The sequence below is a fragment of the Puma concolor genome, chromosome B3 (genome assembly GCF_028749965.1).
Source record: "Puma concolor isolate L17-30 chromosome B3, mPumCon1.1.hap2, whole genome shotgun sequence".
Lineage (NCBI taxonomy): Eukaryota > Metazoa > Chordata > Mammalia > Carnivora > Felidae > Puma > Puma concolor.
In genome coordinates, this window is record NC_141672.1 from 31,389,147 (window position 1) to 31,404,672 (window position 15,526).

Sequence of the window (15,526 nt, forward strand, 5' to 3'; positions counted from 1 at the left end):
TACTTTTATTTAAAAAAAAAAAAATTTTTTTTTAACGTTTATTTTTGAGACAGAGACAGAGCATGAACAGGGGAGGGGCAGAGAGAGAGGGAGACACAGAATCTGAAACAGGCTCCAGGCTCTGAGCTGTCAGCACAGAGCCCGACGCGGGGCTCGAACTCACGGACCGTGAGATCATGACTTGGGCTGAAGTCAGACACATACCTGACCAAGCCACCCAGGCGCCCCTTAACTTACTAAGTTTTAATTTAAAAAATGGTCTTTAAACTCTCTTTAGCTATAGTTTAAGCCTGTTTCCCCTGCAAAGTGCTCTGTGGTTGGCTAACATATCAAAAGAACACTCAGGTATATGGCGTAAGAGCCTCATACTGTAGCATCTGTTTCTTTTAATTATTAATGGATACGGATGTCCACCTGTTACCCCTATTCTTTGAAAGGCCTGCTTTTAAATCATCACCTGGGAACTTGGAGAAAATACACCACTGAGTACCCACCCCAGACCTGCTAACTCATGGATCCTGGGGATGCTGCCTTGTGACCTGTGTTTTAACAAAAACCTCCAGGTGATTCTGATGGAAGCTCAAATTCGAGAATCGCCGTTCTAAGAGACACGGCAAAGGGTTGAAAGCACCTGATAGGAAACTGAGTGGGGGGGAAGCTCATCCTGGTTCTTCCATCCCACCCCGCTATTAACACCTCAGGATACTCTCCCAGAAAAACAACATCACAGCCTTAACATACTGGAGATGGAAGACAGGTTGTGTCTTCAAATTTGCCAGTCAATGGCTTTATTTAATAGGTGGTTCCATTTAATCCTTCAAACTACATCACATGGTTACTATTTTGCCAGATGAGGAACCCAGACTCAGAGATGAGGTTAACTTACCTACAGACACAGCTGCGGTGTAGTGGATGGGACTCGCATCCCAGTCGAAGTCAAATGTTTGTCAGCGTGTGACAACTCCTTACGGATAGGTCGTTAGTGGCGTAATTCACACACAGAGAGGTATCCAACATTCCCATGGGATCATTCTTTTAGAGTAGCAGAGTTCGTGGTGAACAGCGCCTAGGTCTTCACTGGTCATGGGTTTCTGGCCCAGGTATGCCATCTTGCACTTTTCACGTCAACTTTGGTCACGCTGGGGAAGTGGCACCACAAAGCTGCTGACAGGAATCTACGGTGAGACTACGGTTCGTTCTCGTTCTGCATTTAACTAGAGAGAAATGGCCGAAGCGCACTGGGTCGATTTCCTTTGCCCTTGGACTATCGGTTGTATCCCCGTCTAAGGAGTTAGTAATCCAACCCCACCCCATCTGTTGATCACAGGCAGCAGACAGGAAGCACAACCAAATGGCCCCGCCAGTCAGCTCATGCACGAAGACCCTCCCTCAACGCGGGCTAATGGCACCTTCTCCCAGGGACTCTCAACCCACGTCCAAGCCCTTCCCATCAGGTAAGAATCATGGTCTAAACAGACCCTTTTAGCTTGCGAATCAGAGTGTCTGGGGGCATCCAGTCTTACCCTGTCTTGTAATTCTAGAAATTGTAGAATTGTTGAACCAAATAAAAGGAAGGAACTCTGTCAGTTCTCAATTAGCTGCACCACTGGAGAGGAACAGTGATGTGGTAGCTTTTAGAAATTTGGTTCCATTTGGCTTTGGAATGCATTATGATTTTTTCAGCAGATTAACTTTCCTAATTATATTTTGTACAGCCTGATATTAACAGGCATTTGTATTCCCGGAGCACACAACATCTAACACAGATTTGGGTGGTGTGGTCGAGGCCGTCCAAACATGTGCTGGTCTCGGGGAATGACAGTGTTGTCATGGAAAATCCACACATGGATAATGAAGAAGGAACTAATTAGAAAGTGCTCTGCAAATATTAAATTATAAGCAGAAAAGCCAAATCAGGAATTCTCTAACGAGGAACAGAGAATAAAAAAGGTTATTAACATTCTAAGAGGGGCAGAAACTTGGAAGAATCATCCTTTAGTGTTAAGGGAGCCTGATGAAAACACTGGTTGCAGGGAGGGTCAACAGGTTACTGGGTGGTCTTTGAAATGCGAAAACCTCAAGCAATAATACCAAAGCGTTTTAAAAGAGCATTTAAAATGAATTTTATTGTTTGAATTTTACAAGTAGTCTTTAAAGGCTTCAAACAAGAACTCTGTTGCAAAACTCTAATAAATAGCTTGCCCCAAGTTCCCAAACAAATGAAAGACAAAATAAAAACTCAGGATAAGCAAGACTTCAGAATGCTTGGATGTTAGCAGTATTTGTCATTTACAAAGAGATTATCAGGCAATGTAACAATCTCCTTCATACAAGTCAAAAGAGAGAAAGAGACAGACAATTGAGATCTTTACAAAGCACTCCGAAATCTTCCTATTTTCCGTGATGGAAATGTCACCAGGAAAAAAAAAAAAATCCCTTGAAAAAAATCACAATCATGAATGAAACTGTAGCAGAAAAGTCTGGTGGAGGGGGTGGGGGGAGAAGAGAGAAAACCCATCCCATTCCTGTCAGGGTTGGAGGAAGGAGCCGAGATCACTTGGGGCAGGGAGCTTCCACACAGAGGACACTACGTTGCGGAACTTTCCCTAGATCAGAGTTGCCACTGAAGGGACCCGGGTGTCAGCTGAGTGACATTTTATGAAGGCAGGGAACAAGGCCACCAGGGGCTCCCTGGGTTCCTCAACACTGGTGGGCCCAGCGTGTCTGTCTGCAGGACTGGGAGCCTTGGAACGATGACCAGAGGACCCAGAGTGGCTAGAGCACTAGACAGGACAAAGAGCACATCAAGTCATTTCTGCAGCGGAATCCTTCGGCCACAAAGGGATTCAGCAAATGCCGTGCTTAAATCGCACACTGGGACATGCAGGTTTCAAAGCCCATTCTGTTATCACAGTCGTTGCTCCTAACAAGCAAGCAGGAAACAGTTTAACATTCACTTTCCCTAGTTATAAACACTGGTGAAATCTGGCTTTGGAGAGGATTGATTAATTAATATGGTCATTTTGAGGGCGCCAAAGAGCCCAATTTTGCCACATTTTCATCTTTAAACACCTCGAACAAAAACTGTACTTTTGACCAAAATGCAAACGAGTTTTTAGTCTGGAGGAATTCTGAACCCAATGAACGTTTGGAGCCAGGAAGCCGTGGAGAGGCGGACTCCAACCTGGTGGGACTCAGTCACACCAGACAAACAGGGGCCCATCTGCCTGGGGAAAGGAAGCAGGGGAGGAGTTACGTCACAATGCGGGACAGGAAGGGGGCGTGGCCCGAGGCACGAGCCCGGTCTCTGGTGCACCTGGCGGTAACCCTGACCTGCCCACAGCGGCTAGGATAGGGACAAGGGCACTAGCTCATGCACAGGCCATTCAAGGGAGGCAGGCGTTTTCTTAAAGCACCTTCCTCCCCGGACGTTTTAGGAACAGAGGTAAGGAAATCCCCCTCCCTAAACAAACAACTTTTAAAAACTTTATTAGGAGCAATGACATTTGTCAGGATAAGGAGGGAAAGCTTGGGTTACCTGAAATAGATCAGAGCTAATGGAAATAGAGGCAGATGGGCCAGGACAGCCTAGGCCCACTTTTTTTTTCTTTTTTTTTAAATACATAACAGATAAAGATATTGTGCAAAAAAATAAAGACATTCACATTTTAGCAGTTAAACTTTTATTTTACTTTTTAAAATTTTTATTTACTTTTTCGTTTTTCTTTTCTACAAAAGGCAGATAATGATTGTTGATCTGCAATCGTGTTGTGCACTCCCCGAGAGGGGCCGGAGTAGGAGGCCGGGGAGGAGGGGTGGGGAGGCAGAGAATGCTTTCGGTGTCACGGCTAGGGACTGCCAAACCTCACCGGAGAGCACCCCCGTGCCCCCCGCTCCTGTCCCCTCAGCCTGCCCTAGCTCATGTCTATGGTGTTGAAGACCCACTCGGTGAACTTCTTGAGCTTGTCTGAGGCGTTCTGGGACTCCTCCTGCAGCCTCAGGTTGTCCTCCCGCAGGTGCTGGACCTCCGCCTGGAGGTGGGCTTTGTCTTCTTTTTCCTGGGAGGGAGGGGAGAGGAGAGAAGGGCTGGGAGGGGTGGCCAGGGATCTGTCTGTACCCTTCACCCACTTCTGTTCTTTATCCTAAACATCTGCTAACAACGTGTGAACATGGCCTGGTACTAGACTCGCTCAAACCAGGGGACAGGTCTTCTGGAGACTCCCCACGGTTGGTTTCGGAAAGCCAACACATTCATGGGTCCTTGAGCATCTTCAAGAAGGACCATCTTAACTTTTGGACTACTGTTTTGGTGGCTGTTGGCTTAACACAGTGAAAGCCACTCGAGCAACAAAACAACAATTCTTCTTGTGTGAAGAAGGGGTGTGAAAGCCCAGATTAACAATGAAGACGTGTGGGTCTGGGCTACTGACCCCTGAGACGAGGAGTGGGGAGGCCGAGAGAGGGCTCGGTGGGGCTGGCGGGGGTTCGGGGGCTTTCACAATTGCTCTGCACGTGTGACAACGAAGGCCCTTCTTGCGCAGTGTGAGTCAGTGGGAACCGGGCTCCAGGTGGCCCGCGGAACACGTGTCCCGAGGAAACAGGGACAGATGGTCCACGTGGTCAGTCCACGGACACTACTTAAGAAGGGCGTTTGTTCAAGCACAATTTGCACGGACCAGGCACTTTGAGAATGTGTTTACCTTCTTCAAGTCTTCCCGGAGCATCTTCAGCATACCTTCCAGCTGGTCCACTTTAGACGCCAGAGTGGGAGAGGAATCCTTACTGCTGGGGGCAAGAGACAAAAGACGGGTGTCAGGAGAAACCTCTGTGGCTGGGTTTGTTTGGCCCTTTTTTAGTGAGGCCGCTGTATTTTTTTTTATGTCAGATTACTCAGTACGGTGACCCAATGTGCGTTTTCACTTTAAAAAGGAAAAGGTAATCTTAACAAAAGGTAATACAAGGGTGAATGCAGCCAATCATTAGCTTCCTTTGTTACAGACGCTGTCACTTCATGACAAGAGAATACAAGAATACGGGACAGAAAGTGAGAACGGGCTCTGGCAGCGGGAGAGGCACTTTCTGGCAGACACAGCCGTCAAGCAGTGCGGTCGCTCTCCAGCGGCTTTGAGAAGAGAGCCACTCCTCTGTGTGCAGAGGGGCTGATGTCAGCTCTGCCTCGGGGCAACCAGGATAGCTAGGTCTCTGGTTCCCCGTAAAACAGTCTGTGGTTACTCATCCGGCTGCAGCTAAGGTATCGTGCTCTTGTCTTGAAAGCTTGTCTAAATATCTTAAAATATGTAAAAAAGAAGACCAGAGGTTTCAAAAGCTTGTCAGTCCAACCTTAATGTCTCCTTGGCTATTGTGATGAGCAAACAAGGCCTGCAATTTTCTTTCTCCCAATTTACCTAAGTGCTATAGCAATGCCAGGCCAGTGGGGCACCAAAAAAAAAAAAAAAAAAAAAAAACCCGTTAGAGGATGAGACAGCCGGGCAAGGGCTGAAGACCCTTGTCAACTGTTCTTCGTCCAACTCCTGTCTACCTGAATTCAAGCTGTGGAAAGTTCCGGTGAGTTCCAGCCAGATACACCACCTCAGAGTCACACAACCAAGAATCTAGAGCCTTCCGCTGGGATTACACATGGCTACCACTTCGCAGAGGTCAAAAGGGAAGGTACAGACAGACTGAAGTTTTGGAATCAAGAAAAGGCAGTCTCGAACTGTGTTGATGTCTTTGGCTAATTCTAGACCTAATTCTAGATCTACAAGCCCAAAAGGCAAAAACTCACAGTGCAACAAATGAAATGATAAGAATCTGCAAACTTTTAAGATGGGGGACGACCAATTCAAACCCTTAGCAGCCTATCCTGACTTGCGAAGGTTTGCAAAGTGAATTTTGTGTCTGTGTACGCCTTGAGTTTTAAGAACACATTTAACTTCATTTATTTGTTCACTGAACAAAAAGAAAAGTGCCAACCATCACCCTCATCTTATGACTCCACAAAGATTTAAGAACTAGTTGGCTCAATAATCCTTAGGAAGATGGACTTGTTCATTCAGACTTCTCCCTGTTGGAGGAGGCCCCACCCTCGGTGGGTTTTTTCCTTAAAGTTCTCAACGGCCAAGCTAACTGCAGCCCTCCCACCAGAGACACCTCCATGATAGGAGTGAACGCGGCCTCCATTATACTTCTGACCAACAACACATTCCTCCTCTTCTCTCTTCTGAAGGGCATTTCCTTGCACACTTGCTCTGAGGAGTCTTCAGGAACAGGTCCCACAGGCTGTCTGGATAACCTATGCCGACCTCACTTTTCCTATTGTCTGTTTCTGACCAAGTTTTAGAGATACCTGGATTCTTAACTGCCCTCAAAAGGTTTTAAAGGGAGATTTCAAATTGATGAAATTATTCTGTGTCAAGAAGCGCTTAATGCGTGTACCATGGCAGCCCATGGGCTGCTTTAATATCCATAATATGACACATATATATCCAACATCCTCACCGCTTGAAACAGAGGGAAAATGGAAGTCTGCCTCTACACAGTTAAAACGGAAGTCAAAATCCCAGCTCCTAACTCTTAAGAAAACCCTCAAGGCCTCAGTCATTGCTTGCCTTTCATTCTGTATCTGATCTCTCTTACCCACCCTTGTGACCCAGACCTAATGTAGCTCTGAAGCTGCCCCCTGGGACCTGCAAAGATAGCGCCATGTTCCCGAGCACGACCAACAGAGAGCAGAGGGACAGATTCCAAAACCAGGCTCAAGGCTACAAGGCAAGTGATTTTTCTTACCTTACCTGATAAGCCCCGAGGGCATACGTGTATCACAATGTCAAATAATGATGACTATTCGTGATTCTAAGTCACCAAGAACAGTTTAATCATGTTTACAGTACTTAGTTACAAAGCGTTCTAAAATGTGATGAGCCTGGCCCTGTGCTGCTGAGCTTTGAGCAGCTAATCAAAGGAGACGTGGCCTCCGTCTCCTCTTCCCCACACTTGCTGTCACTAGAGGAGGCGACACACGGTGCAGGGTGGTGGCCTCACCACTGGGTAACCGACCTGCTGTAAGACTTCATCTGGGCCAGCGCCTGCTCCTCCAGCTGGTCACTGTTGGACGCGGCACTCAAGGGGCGGTGGTTTTCATCAGCAGCAGCAAAGAAGGAGGCTCTCTGGACTGGAAGGGAGAGAAGAAGCCATTCAGGATGTTAGAGCCACATCCTAGGTCCTATCTCTCAAACGTCAACAACTGGCCTACACCGAGGGTCAGATCTGAACAGTGTGTGCGGAGGCCTCCGAAACCTAGCTCCTGACCCGTGTAGGAAAAAAATTACTGTTGAAGCAGTAAGAGGACAGTAGCGTTGTCAGTTCTCTTTGAAAAATACTTGTGAATCGATTTGTAGTCCTCCTTTCATTACTCATCAAAGTAGCATTCTATGAAATGTTTCCCTGGAAACGGGCATTGTGCCAAATTTCCAGACCAAGGCTTTCCACCGGGTGAGGATATAAAATGCACTTCTAGAAATGTTTTCCACAAGATAGCTGGCTATCTCCGTTGGCTTCAGCCAAAGTCCAACCATACGTATTCCAAAATATACCAAACCAAAAACGAGCCAAGAAAACGAAATCAAAGTTTGAAAAACCTCTCGTTAAAAACTCAAAACTACTTCCATCTTAGATAAAAGAGTGACCAACAAATCGAAAGTTAAAATCAAGACAGTACTGGGGAAGTACCATCAGCTAACATGGGGACGGATGCCCTGTGGACTCCGCCATGGTGGCCGGACTTCTGAATTCTGTGGCCTAATCCATTTCTCCTGAAAACTCTAGCTTGACTGAATAGCTACATTCAATTCTTCAAGCAAGAGCAAGACAAGCCCCAAACCATTCATCTGCTATCACCGTTTTTTAAAGAGTATTTCCAGAGAGTTTACATTGACGAACATAGAGTGAAGTCAGTCTATTCAAAACAGGTATTTGACAATTTTTGTCCACATACACAGCATTATTTAGTCACGGGAAATGTGCTACCAGAGTCCGGAGAGGTGAACAAGGAGCACAAAGGGAGTGTCCCTGACATTTGTCGAGACTGGGGCCAGCCAAGTGGACCAAGCATCCTAACAGATCCAACGACGCACTTTGCAATGATGTCTTTACAATGCGGTGAAAGACTCTCTCTGAACGTGTGATCTCTTCAGTCAAGTGACAGCTGGGATTCCCCCCCACACCCTGCCCTCCCCACGCATGGGCAGGTGAGGCACAATGCTGTGAATTCCTCTGTGGAGGAGATGGCAGGCTCCACCTGTTTAAATCATGCAACGTGTGCCCCTACCGAGTACTCGGTAACTGTGGGTTCAACTGTTTCTGGCTGTGCCGGTCAAGTCCATGTGCTGTCGGGGTGTTGGAGGAAACCGAGTGGACAGGGACGGACCGGAGCCTCGCACCGCCCAAACCCCAGCGTGGCCCTGCCAGTCCTGTGCTGTCCTGTTTGGTCTGCAGCAGACTCACCCTCATAGGCCTTTGCAGCGTCCACCAGGTTGGACCAATCCAAATCCGCAGCAGCATCGGGCAGGGGCATCAGGCCAGGGTCGGGCATGGGTGGCCTTCGAGTCTCCTGGACGTCAGTGAGGGAGCTGTCCGAGGCTGAGAACTCTCCTACAGGAAGAGAAGAAAGATCAGATACTTCTCATGCCCACAGAAGAACCGCTCAAGGTCTTACCCAGTTCCTGTTACCGCAGCAGATTTCTAACTCAGTTGTTGTCTGGAATCTGTTTCTAATCCAGCAGGCCACGAGGGGCTGTCCTAAAGCTGATGTGAACCAGGAGCTGGCTTCTTCCAGTCTTAACTCATTTTTCAATAACCTCCCTCTATCTCATTTCTAGTAGCGTGAGACACAGAAAAGTTAGTTTTGCACCCAGGCAACATGTCTGCTTTTGTGGGAAGCTGTCTGCCTACAGTGGGGCCCAGGGTGGCTCCAGTGTCTTGCTTTTTTTCAGTCAAGGATTCAGGCTAGGATGCTGAAGTGTGGTTTGACAGACAACTGGGGTTTGAAGCCAGACCAGGAAGCTTGTTGGTATCTGTTCCAGGGGATAGTAGGGTCGTTCTCACTGGACTGGGACCCGGACTCTGACCCACCTGCCTGTGGACCCCCTGCACCCCTGGGGCAGGAGAGACAGACTTCTCCCCAGACCCCGCTGGCCCTGTACCCTGGGGATGTGTCTGCAGGGCGGTGTGAGCACCGAATCAGATGATGTGAGGGTGCTCGATTATCCAGATGGGAGTTCCTACAAGAAGGGGATGTTAGGATTGGTGCTGGCCTTCTTCCCCTTCCCAAGGGCACAAGGAGCTACTCTTGGGACTGGTTTGGGATCACAGCAGTCCCACAGCCTGAGCTGCCTCTGAGGGGACCATTTTAAAAATACCGATAGGAAGCCATCATAAGGACAGACCTCTGCCTGGCCTGGGGCAGAGAGTGAGCCACCGGTAGGCTGCTAGTGCTCAAGTTCATAGGGCAGAGAACAGAGGGGGAGGGCTGCTGGGCTCATGACGTGTAAATGCTCTCAACAGGGCAGAGTGTGACTGCAGCACTAAAATCCATGCCAACGTGAGCTAAAAGCTCAGCTGAAATCACTAAGTGGCTCCAGAAATACCTGTTTACAAGGAGTTAAAAAGTTTCACCAATTATGATAGCCTGGCAAACCAGAGTATATTTAGTGCTTGTTTTCCCTTTCAAATTACATAAAGAACTGCTCTGAACTGCAGCTGCCAGTTATTAATGTGCTTAAAATTAGCAAAATTGTGAGTAAATGGAAATCAACAAATACTGCCAGATATTAAACGCTTTGCTCTGTTTAAACCTGCTCCCACCAAGGGTAAGTGGGTGGAACAATTTTGTGTGTCACTCACAACCCCTCTGCCCTTTTCTCTCTGGTGCCCAAATTTCCATACGTGAAAAAGAGGTTGCTGCTTCCGCATTGCCCAAACACATTTCAGTGACAGTCACTGAAACAAGGGCTGAGGGATCGGCCCAACAAGGCTTGCTCCATTCAGGACAGGGGGGCACACTGGGCTGCTGGCTGACTTTCAGGAAAGTGAGAAGGCATGGCTTCCTTGGCTGGACAATGACTGTGGGTGTGATTTCCAGGTCGCTTAGAAGACAGGGTCTCCTTTGACACGACATACGCAGACACGCCTTCACAAAGGGTTTGTCACAGGAGCAACGGAATTCAGGGAAGAGGAACACCAATGCGGAGGCACAAGGGGAGAAAAGGGTAGGGCCTATTTGGTCACCACCAGGAGGTTTTTTTTTTTTTTCTTCTAGAGTCTAGATGGTAAGAAGTGGTCATTTCGTGTGTCACCTGGTTCATTGGAGGGTGACCTCGTGGAGAAAAGAGAAGCCAGATAAGGGAGAGGAAGCAGCTGGAATCTGAGAGAAGCTGGCATGATCCCTGAGTGATGTCTGCCATCGGCGAGAAGGGGACTGTAGAGGGGAGCAGGGAGAAAGCAAACGAGGCAAACAGGAGGGTCAAAGAAAACACTGCTCCAAAGAAGTAGCAAAGAAAGGAAGAGAAAGGTGAGTACAAATGGAGGCAGAATGTGAAATAAGGGCAGACAGGCATAATAAACAAGCAGGACCAGAGGTTCTATAATAGGCATCTGCTGGGCTGGGTCACAGTGGGGAGCGTGGGTGCAGAACCCTGGAATATAGGTGGATAGAGAGAGGAGAAAGGAAAAGAACAAATTTAAACCCATAGTGCCAGAATATGGCCTTTAATAAAATTGGGATCTAGTTAGGTCACAGAGCAAACAAGGTATTTATGAACCAAAGGCAAGAACATGGAGGTGCCTGGCATCAATACTATGCCTTTCCCTAAGCTAGTACTTGCCTGCTCACCAAATGAATGAACTGACAATGACTGGTGGACACCACAGGCAATACCCTCACAGTCAAGGAAAGATAGAACAATGGAAAGTCTGGGTTCATATGGTAGCTGGAGGGAGCCAGTGGATACAAGTCTCTAAAAAATAATTTAATGTTAGCCAAATCTGCCCAATCATAGTAAGCAGCTGGGAAGTTTGGTAAAAATATAATGCCAAAACTATACTTGTGTATTAAAATTGAACTTCAGCAGGTCTTGGGTAAGGTCTGGAAATCTTACCAAGCATGCCAGGAGGAGGTTTTTAGATGCATCTGGAGTCTCAGTTTTTATGGCTGCCACCCAGGGGATGCCCCTTGCTCATCTGGCTCTGGTGGCTGCAAGGGGGGGGGGGGGGGTGGTGGGGAGGGCTGCGTTCCTGGATCCTATGGGATTTAAACAATTGGAGGGACAGTTCTTGACAGGCTACCACCAGCAGGGCAGTGCACAGAGAGCAGACCAAAACAACTGCTAGTCTTCCTGTGACAGAGGTTTATTTGCTTGTTCTGGAGCTTTGGCCTAGGGGCAGGCTTCAGGTTTGGCACACAGCTAGGGGCCCACAGAGGTGCTCACAGGGCATGGAGGCCAGTGGATGCGATCTTTGTGCTTGCCCTCTGCTTTCCTCCAGCCTGCTGTTCTCAGAAATGAACTTATACACTCATCTAGTGTGCTGATTTTTATGACTGGCCATCCAAGGTGACACTATGAAATCGCCTGGCTCTGGTGGCCAGTGGGGCTTACATTTGTGGTCCCACAGGACTGTTTAGATTTGCATACTTGCTGCCAGAGTGTCTGGTTTACAATCAGTCTAAGTCTAGCTGCTGAGATCCTTCCCTTTGGGGACACTGGTCTTGGCACACCCCCAACTACTGAGATCCATTAAAAATAAAATAGGCCCTTTGGACAATCACAGAGGTTTGAGAGACAAGAAAGAGCTAGGGCAGGGTCGAACAGTAAGGTTCATCTCCCACATGAGGCCACTCCTTTAAGACTGGGAGAGGCAGCTGTCTTATCTAATACATAGACCAACACAAGGAGTCCAGACAAAGGAGGAAACAGAGGAATATGTAACAAACAAAAGAACAAGATAAAATCATAGGAAAAGTCCTTAATGAAATGGACCTAAGTAACCTGCCTGACAAAGAGTTCAAGGTAACAGTCATAAAGATGCTCACTGAACTTGGGAGAAGAATGGATGCACACAGTGATAACTTCAACAAAGCTGAAAGACAAAAAGAAAATACAAGAAAATATTAAATAGAAGTCACAGAGCTTCAGGATACAATAATTGAACTGAAAATTATACTAAAGAGGTTCAACAGCAGATTAGATGAAGCAGAAGAAAGGATCAGTGGATTCGAAGACAAGGCAATGGAACTCACCCAATCAGAGCAGCAAAAAGGAAAAAGAATGAAAAAGAGTGAAAATAGCTTAAGGGACCTATAGGGCAACATCACACAGACCAACATTTGCATTATAGGGATCCAAGGAGGAGAAGAGAGCAAAAGGGGCTGAAAACTACCCTAACCTGGGGAAGGAAACATCCATCCAGATCCAGGAAGATCAGAGAGTTCCAGATAAGATGAACGTAAAGGGACCCACACCAAGACACATTACAATTAAAATCTCCAAAATTAGACAAGGAGAGTATCTTAAAAGCAGCAAGAGGAAAACAACTTGTTATGTACAAGTGAATCCCCATTAAGACTTCAGCAGAAGCTTTTCCAGGCCAGAAGGGAGTGGCATGATGTACTCAAAATGCTGAAAGAAAAAACTGCCAACCAAGAATCTTCTACCCAACTAAGCTGTCCTTCAGAATTGAAGATGGGATAGAGTTTTCCAGACAAACAAAAACTAAGTTCAACACAACTAGACTGGCCTTACAAGAAACATTTAAGGGACTTCTTTAAGCTGAAAAAAAAAGTGCTAATTAGTACAAGAAAACATTCAAGTATAAATCTTACTGGAAAAGGTAAACATATAGGAAAGGTGGTAGTAAAATAATTACTTATAAGCCTAGTATGAAGGTTAAAAGACAAAAGTAATAGAAGTAACTATTTTACTGTTGGCCCTTCAACAACACAGGTTTGAACCACATGGTTCTATGTGGACTTTTTTCTATAAAATTTTGGAAAAATTTTTGGAGATTTGCAACCATTTGAAAAACTTGCAGACAAACCACGTAGCTTAGAAATATCAAAAAAGGTAAGGATGTCATGAATGCATAAAATATATGTCTATTATAAAAGTTAAAATTCATTAAAACTTGCACATACAGTACATGGCACCACTCACAGATAAGAGAAATATGAACAAAGATGTGGTATTAAATCATAATTGCACAAAATTAACTAGAGTACATACTGCATCCTACTGCAGTGATTTTGTAGCTACTTCCTGTTGCTATCTCAGGGAGGCCTGGTGTGGAACATATATCCACTCAAAATGCAAGTGAGGCTAATCACCTCTGCATGAGCAGTTCTTCTCACCAGTAAACTGGGTATCACAGTAAAAAGTGATCTCCGTTCTCATATACTTTTCATTGTGTTTAGTGCAATACCACGGACCCTGAATAACACCATGGGACCCATTCGAAGTACTACTACCGATGCTCAAAGTTTTCCCCAAAAGCAGAAAGACATGAAATTACACAAAAAAAGTTTAATTGCTTGATATGTATCATAGATTGAGGTCTCCTCCTGTAGCCGCCTGCCATTTTGAGCTAAATGAATCTTGCCTAAGGACCATTGTGGAAAAAGAAGAGGAGATTCATGAAGCCGATGCTGCAGCTGTGCCAGTAAGCACGGAAGCCTCGTACTTTCTGTGAAATATCTTTTTATCTCATATTCAAAATGCAGCTCTTATGTGAGTGCAGGACTGCTGATAAGAAAGGCATTCCTGCAGACACTAATAGGATTCACGAAAAAAACAATGTCATCACGTGACAATGCAAAGCAAAAGGAAGGTGAAAGATTTGAAGCTGTAGAATTTAATGCCAGCAAAGGATCGTTTGATAATTTTAGAAAGAGGCTTGGTTTTACAAATGCTCAAGATAACCAGAGGAGCAGTTCCACCAACCAAGATGCAGCAGACAAGTTCCCAGATGCCATTTAGAAAATCAATGAGGAGACAGGATATCTGCCTGAATGGGATTTAATGCAGACAAAATCTCTATTCTGGCGTAAAATGCCATAAGAGACACTTATTATTTACTCCATATGAAGACAAGTGTGCAGCAGGAAGGGATAGGCTAACTCTACTATTTGTGCAAGTGCAGTTCAGGTTAGGATCAGGACTGCCCTTATCTATAAACTCACTCACCTCTGAGCCCTGAAGGGAAGTAATACCAGCTTCCAGTCTTCTGGTTGTACCAGAAGGCCTGGACAATGAGGACTGTTTTTCTGGACTGGTTCCATTGATGCTTTGTCCATGAAGTCAGGAAGTACCTTGCCATTAAGGAACTGCCTTTTAAAGTTCTTTGATATTGGACAATGGCCCTGGCCACCCAGAGCCCCACGAGTTCAATACCAAAGGGTTGGTTTACTTGCCCCCAAACACGATATCTCTAATTCAGCCTCCAGATCATGGAGTCATAAGAACCTTTAAGACTGATTACACAGTACTCTTTGAAAAGGACTGTCAACACTATGGAAGAGAACCGTGATAGAGAAAACACCATGAAATTCATGAAATCGTCATTAGACAGGAAGCTGTGAAAACCACCAAGCCCAAAATAATAAACTCCTGCTCAAGAAAACGGTCCAGATGTTGTGCAGGACTTCACAGGATTGATGACAGAACCGACCAAGGAAATCATGAAGGAGCCTACAGACATGGGAAAAAAAGGCAGGAGGTGAAGGGTTTCAACATGTAGATCTTGGGGAAAGCCAAGAGCTAACAGACACCACACCAGAGGAATTAATAGAAGATGACTTGATGGAGAGGAGTATTTCCAAACCAGTGCCAGATGATGAGGAATGAGACGTAGAAGAAGCAGTGCCAGAAAACAAATTGTCACAGAAGAGTTCGGGTTATGTAGAACTGCTTTTGACTTCTTTTACAACAAGAACCTATGATGTGGACACTGAAAGGAAAGCTAGTGGAGGGTCATTATTGTATAGAAACATATTCAGAGAAATGAAAAAGCAAAAAAGTCAGAAATTGCAGTGTATCTCCATAGAGTTACACGGAACGTGTCTGCCTCTCCCACTTCTGTTGCCACCTCTGCTGGCCCTGAGACGGCATGGCTAACCCCTCGTCTTTCTCCCTCTCCTCAGCCTACTCAGTGTGAAGATGGGGTGAAGACCTTTACGATCCACTTCCGCTTCATGAATAGTAAGTAATCATCAGGCCATACAACTAATAAACTTACCTATTGTGTATGTAAGTGTTTTCATGTGAAAATCTAGTAACTGTACAGCAAGAACTGTAGGAGGTACCTGTGTGTCATCATCGTCATGGGTGAAATAGTCATCATGCAATGTGCCAGTCTCGTATGGGAGTGAACAGCTTGTCCTTACATAGGCATAAGGTGAGTGATATTTAATATAAAAGTAGTAACGTTTTAGTTTTCTTCCTGTTTTGTATTTTGCTTTCAAAGAATTACATTACCATAA

At 45.9% G+C, this 15,526-nt stretch overlaps 1 protein-coding gene and 1 long non-coding RNA gene across 25 annotated transcripts in view; one reads left to right on the top strand and one right to left on the bottom strand.

Moving 5' to 3' along the window:
* The first annotated feature begins 3,250 nt into the window (after nt 1-3,250).
* LOC147579849 (uncharacterized) lies at nt 3,251-15,292 on the top strand. The gene is made up of 4 exons (XR_015252218.1): nt 3,251-3,445; nt 4,999-5,251; nt 10,316-10,567; nt 15,197-15,292. It is a non-coding gene; the product is annotated as an uncharacterized LOC147579849 (long non-coding RNA).
* The window catches only part of SIPA1L1 (signal induced proliferation associated 1 like 1), a 366,004-nt gene continuing 354,144 nt past the window's right edge, over nt 3,667-15,526 (bottom strand). For 22 of the 24 annotated variants that reach the window (XM_086709388.1, XM_086709371.1, XM_086709372.1 and 19 more), the window contains 4 exons: nt 8,503-8,649; nt 7,057-7,171; nt 4,701-4,785; nt 3,667-4,058 (listed from right to left, as the gene is read on the bottom strand). In XM_086709388.1, coding sequence (XP_086565514.1) covers nt 3,915-4,058; nt 4,701-4,785; nt 7,057-7,171; nt 8,503-8,649 — 491 coding nt within the window. In that variant the 3' untranslated portion in view covers nt 3,667-3,914. The remainder of the gene's footprint in view (nt 4,059-4,700; nt 4,786-7,056; nt 7,172-8,502; nt 8,650-15,526) is intronic. The other 2 variants (XM_025918510.2, XM_025918512.2) reach the window with 1 other exon arrangement.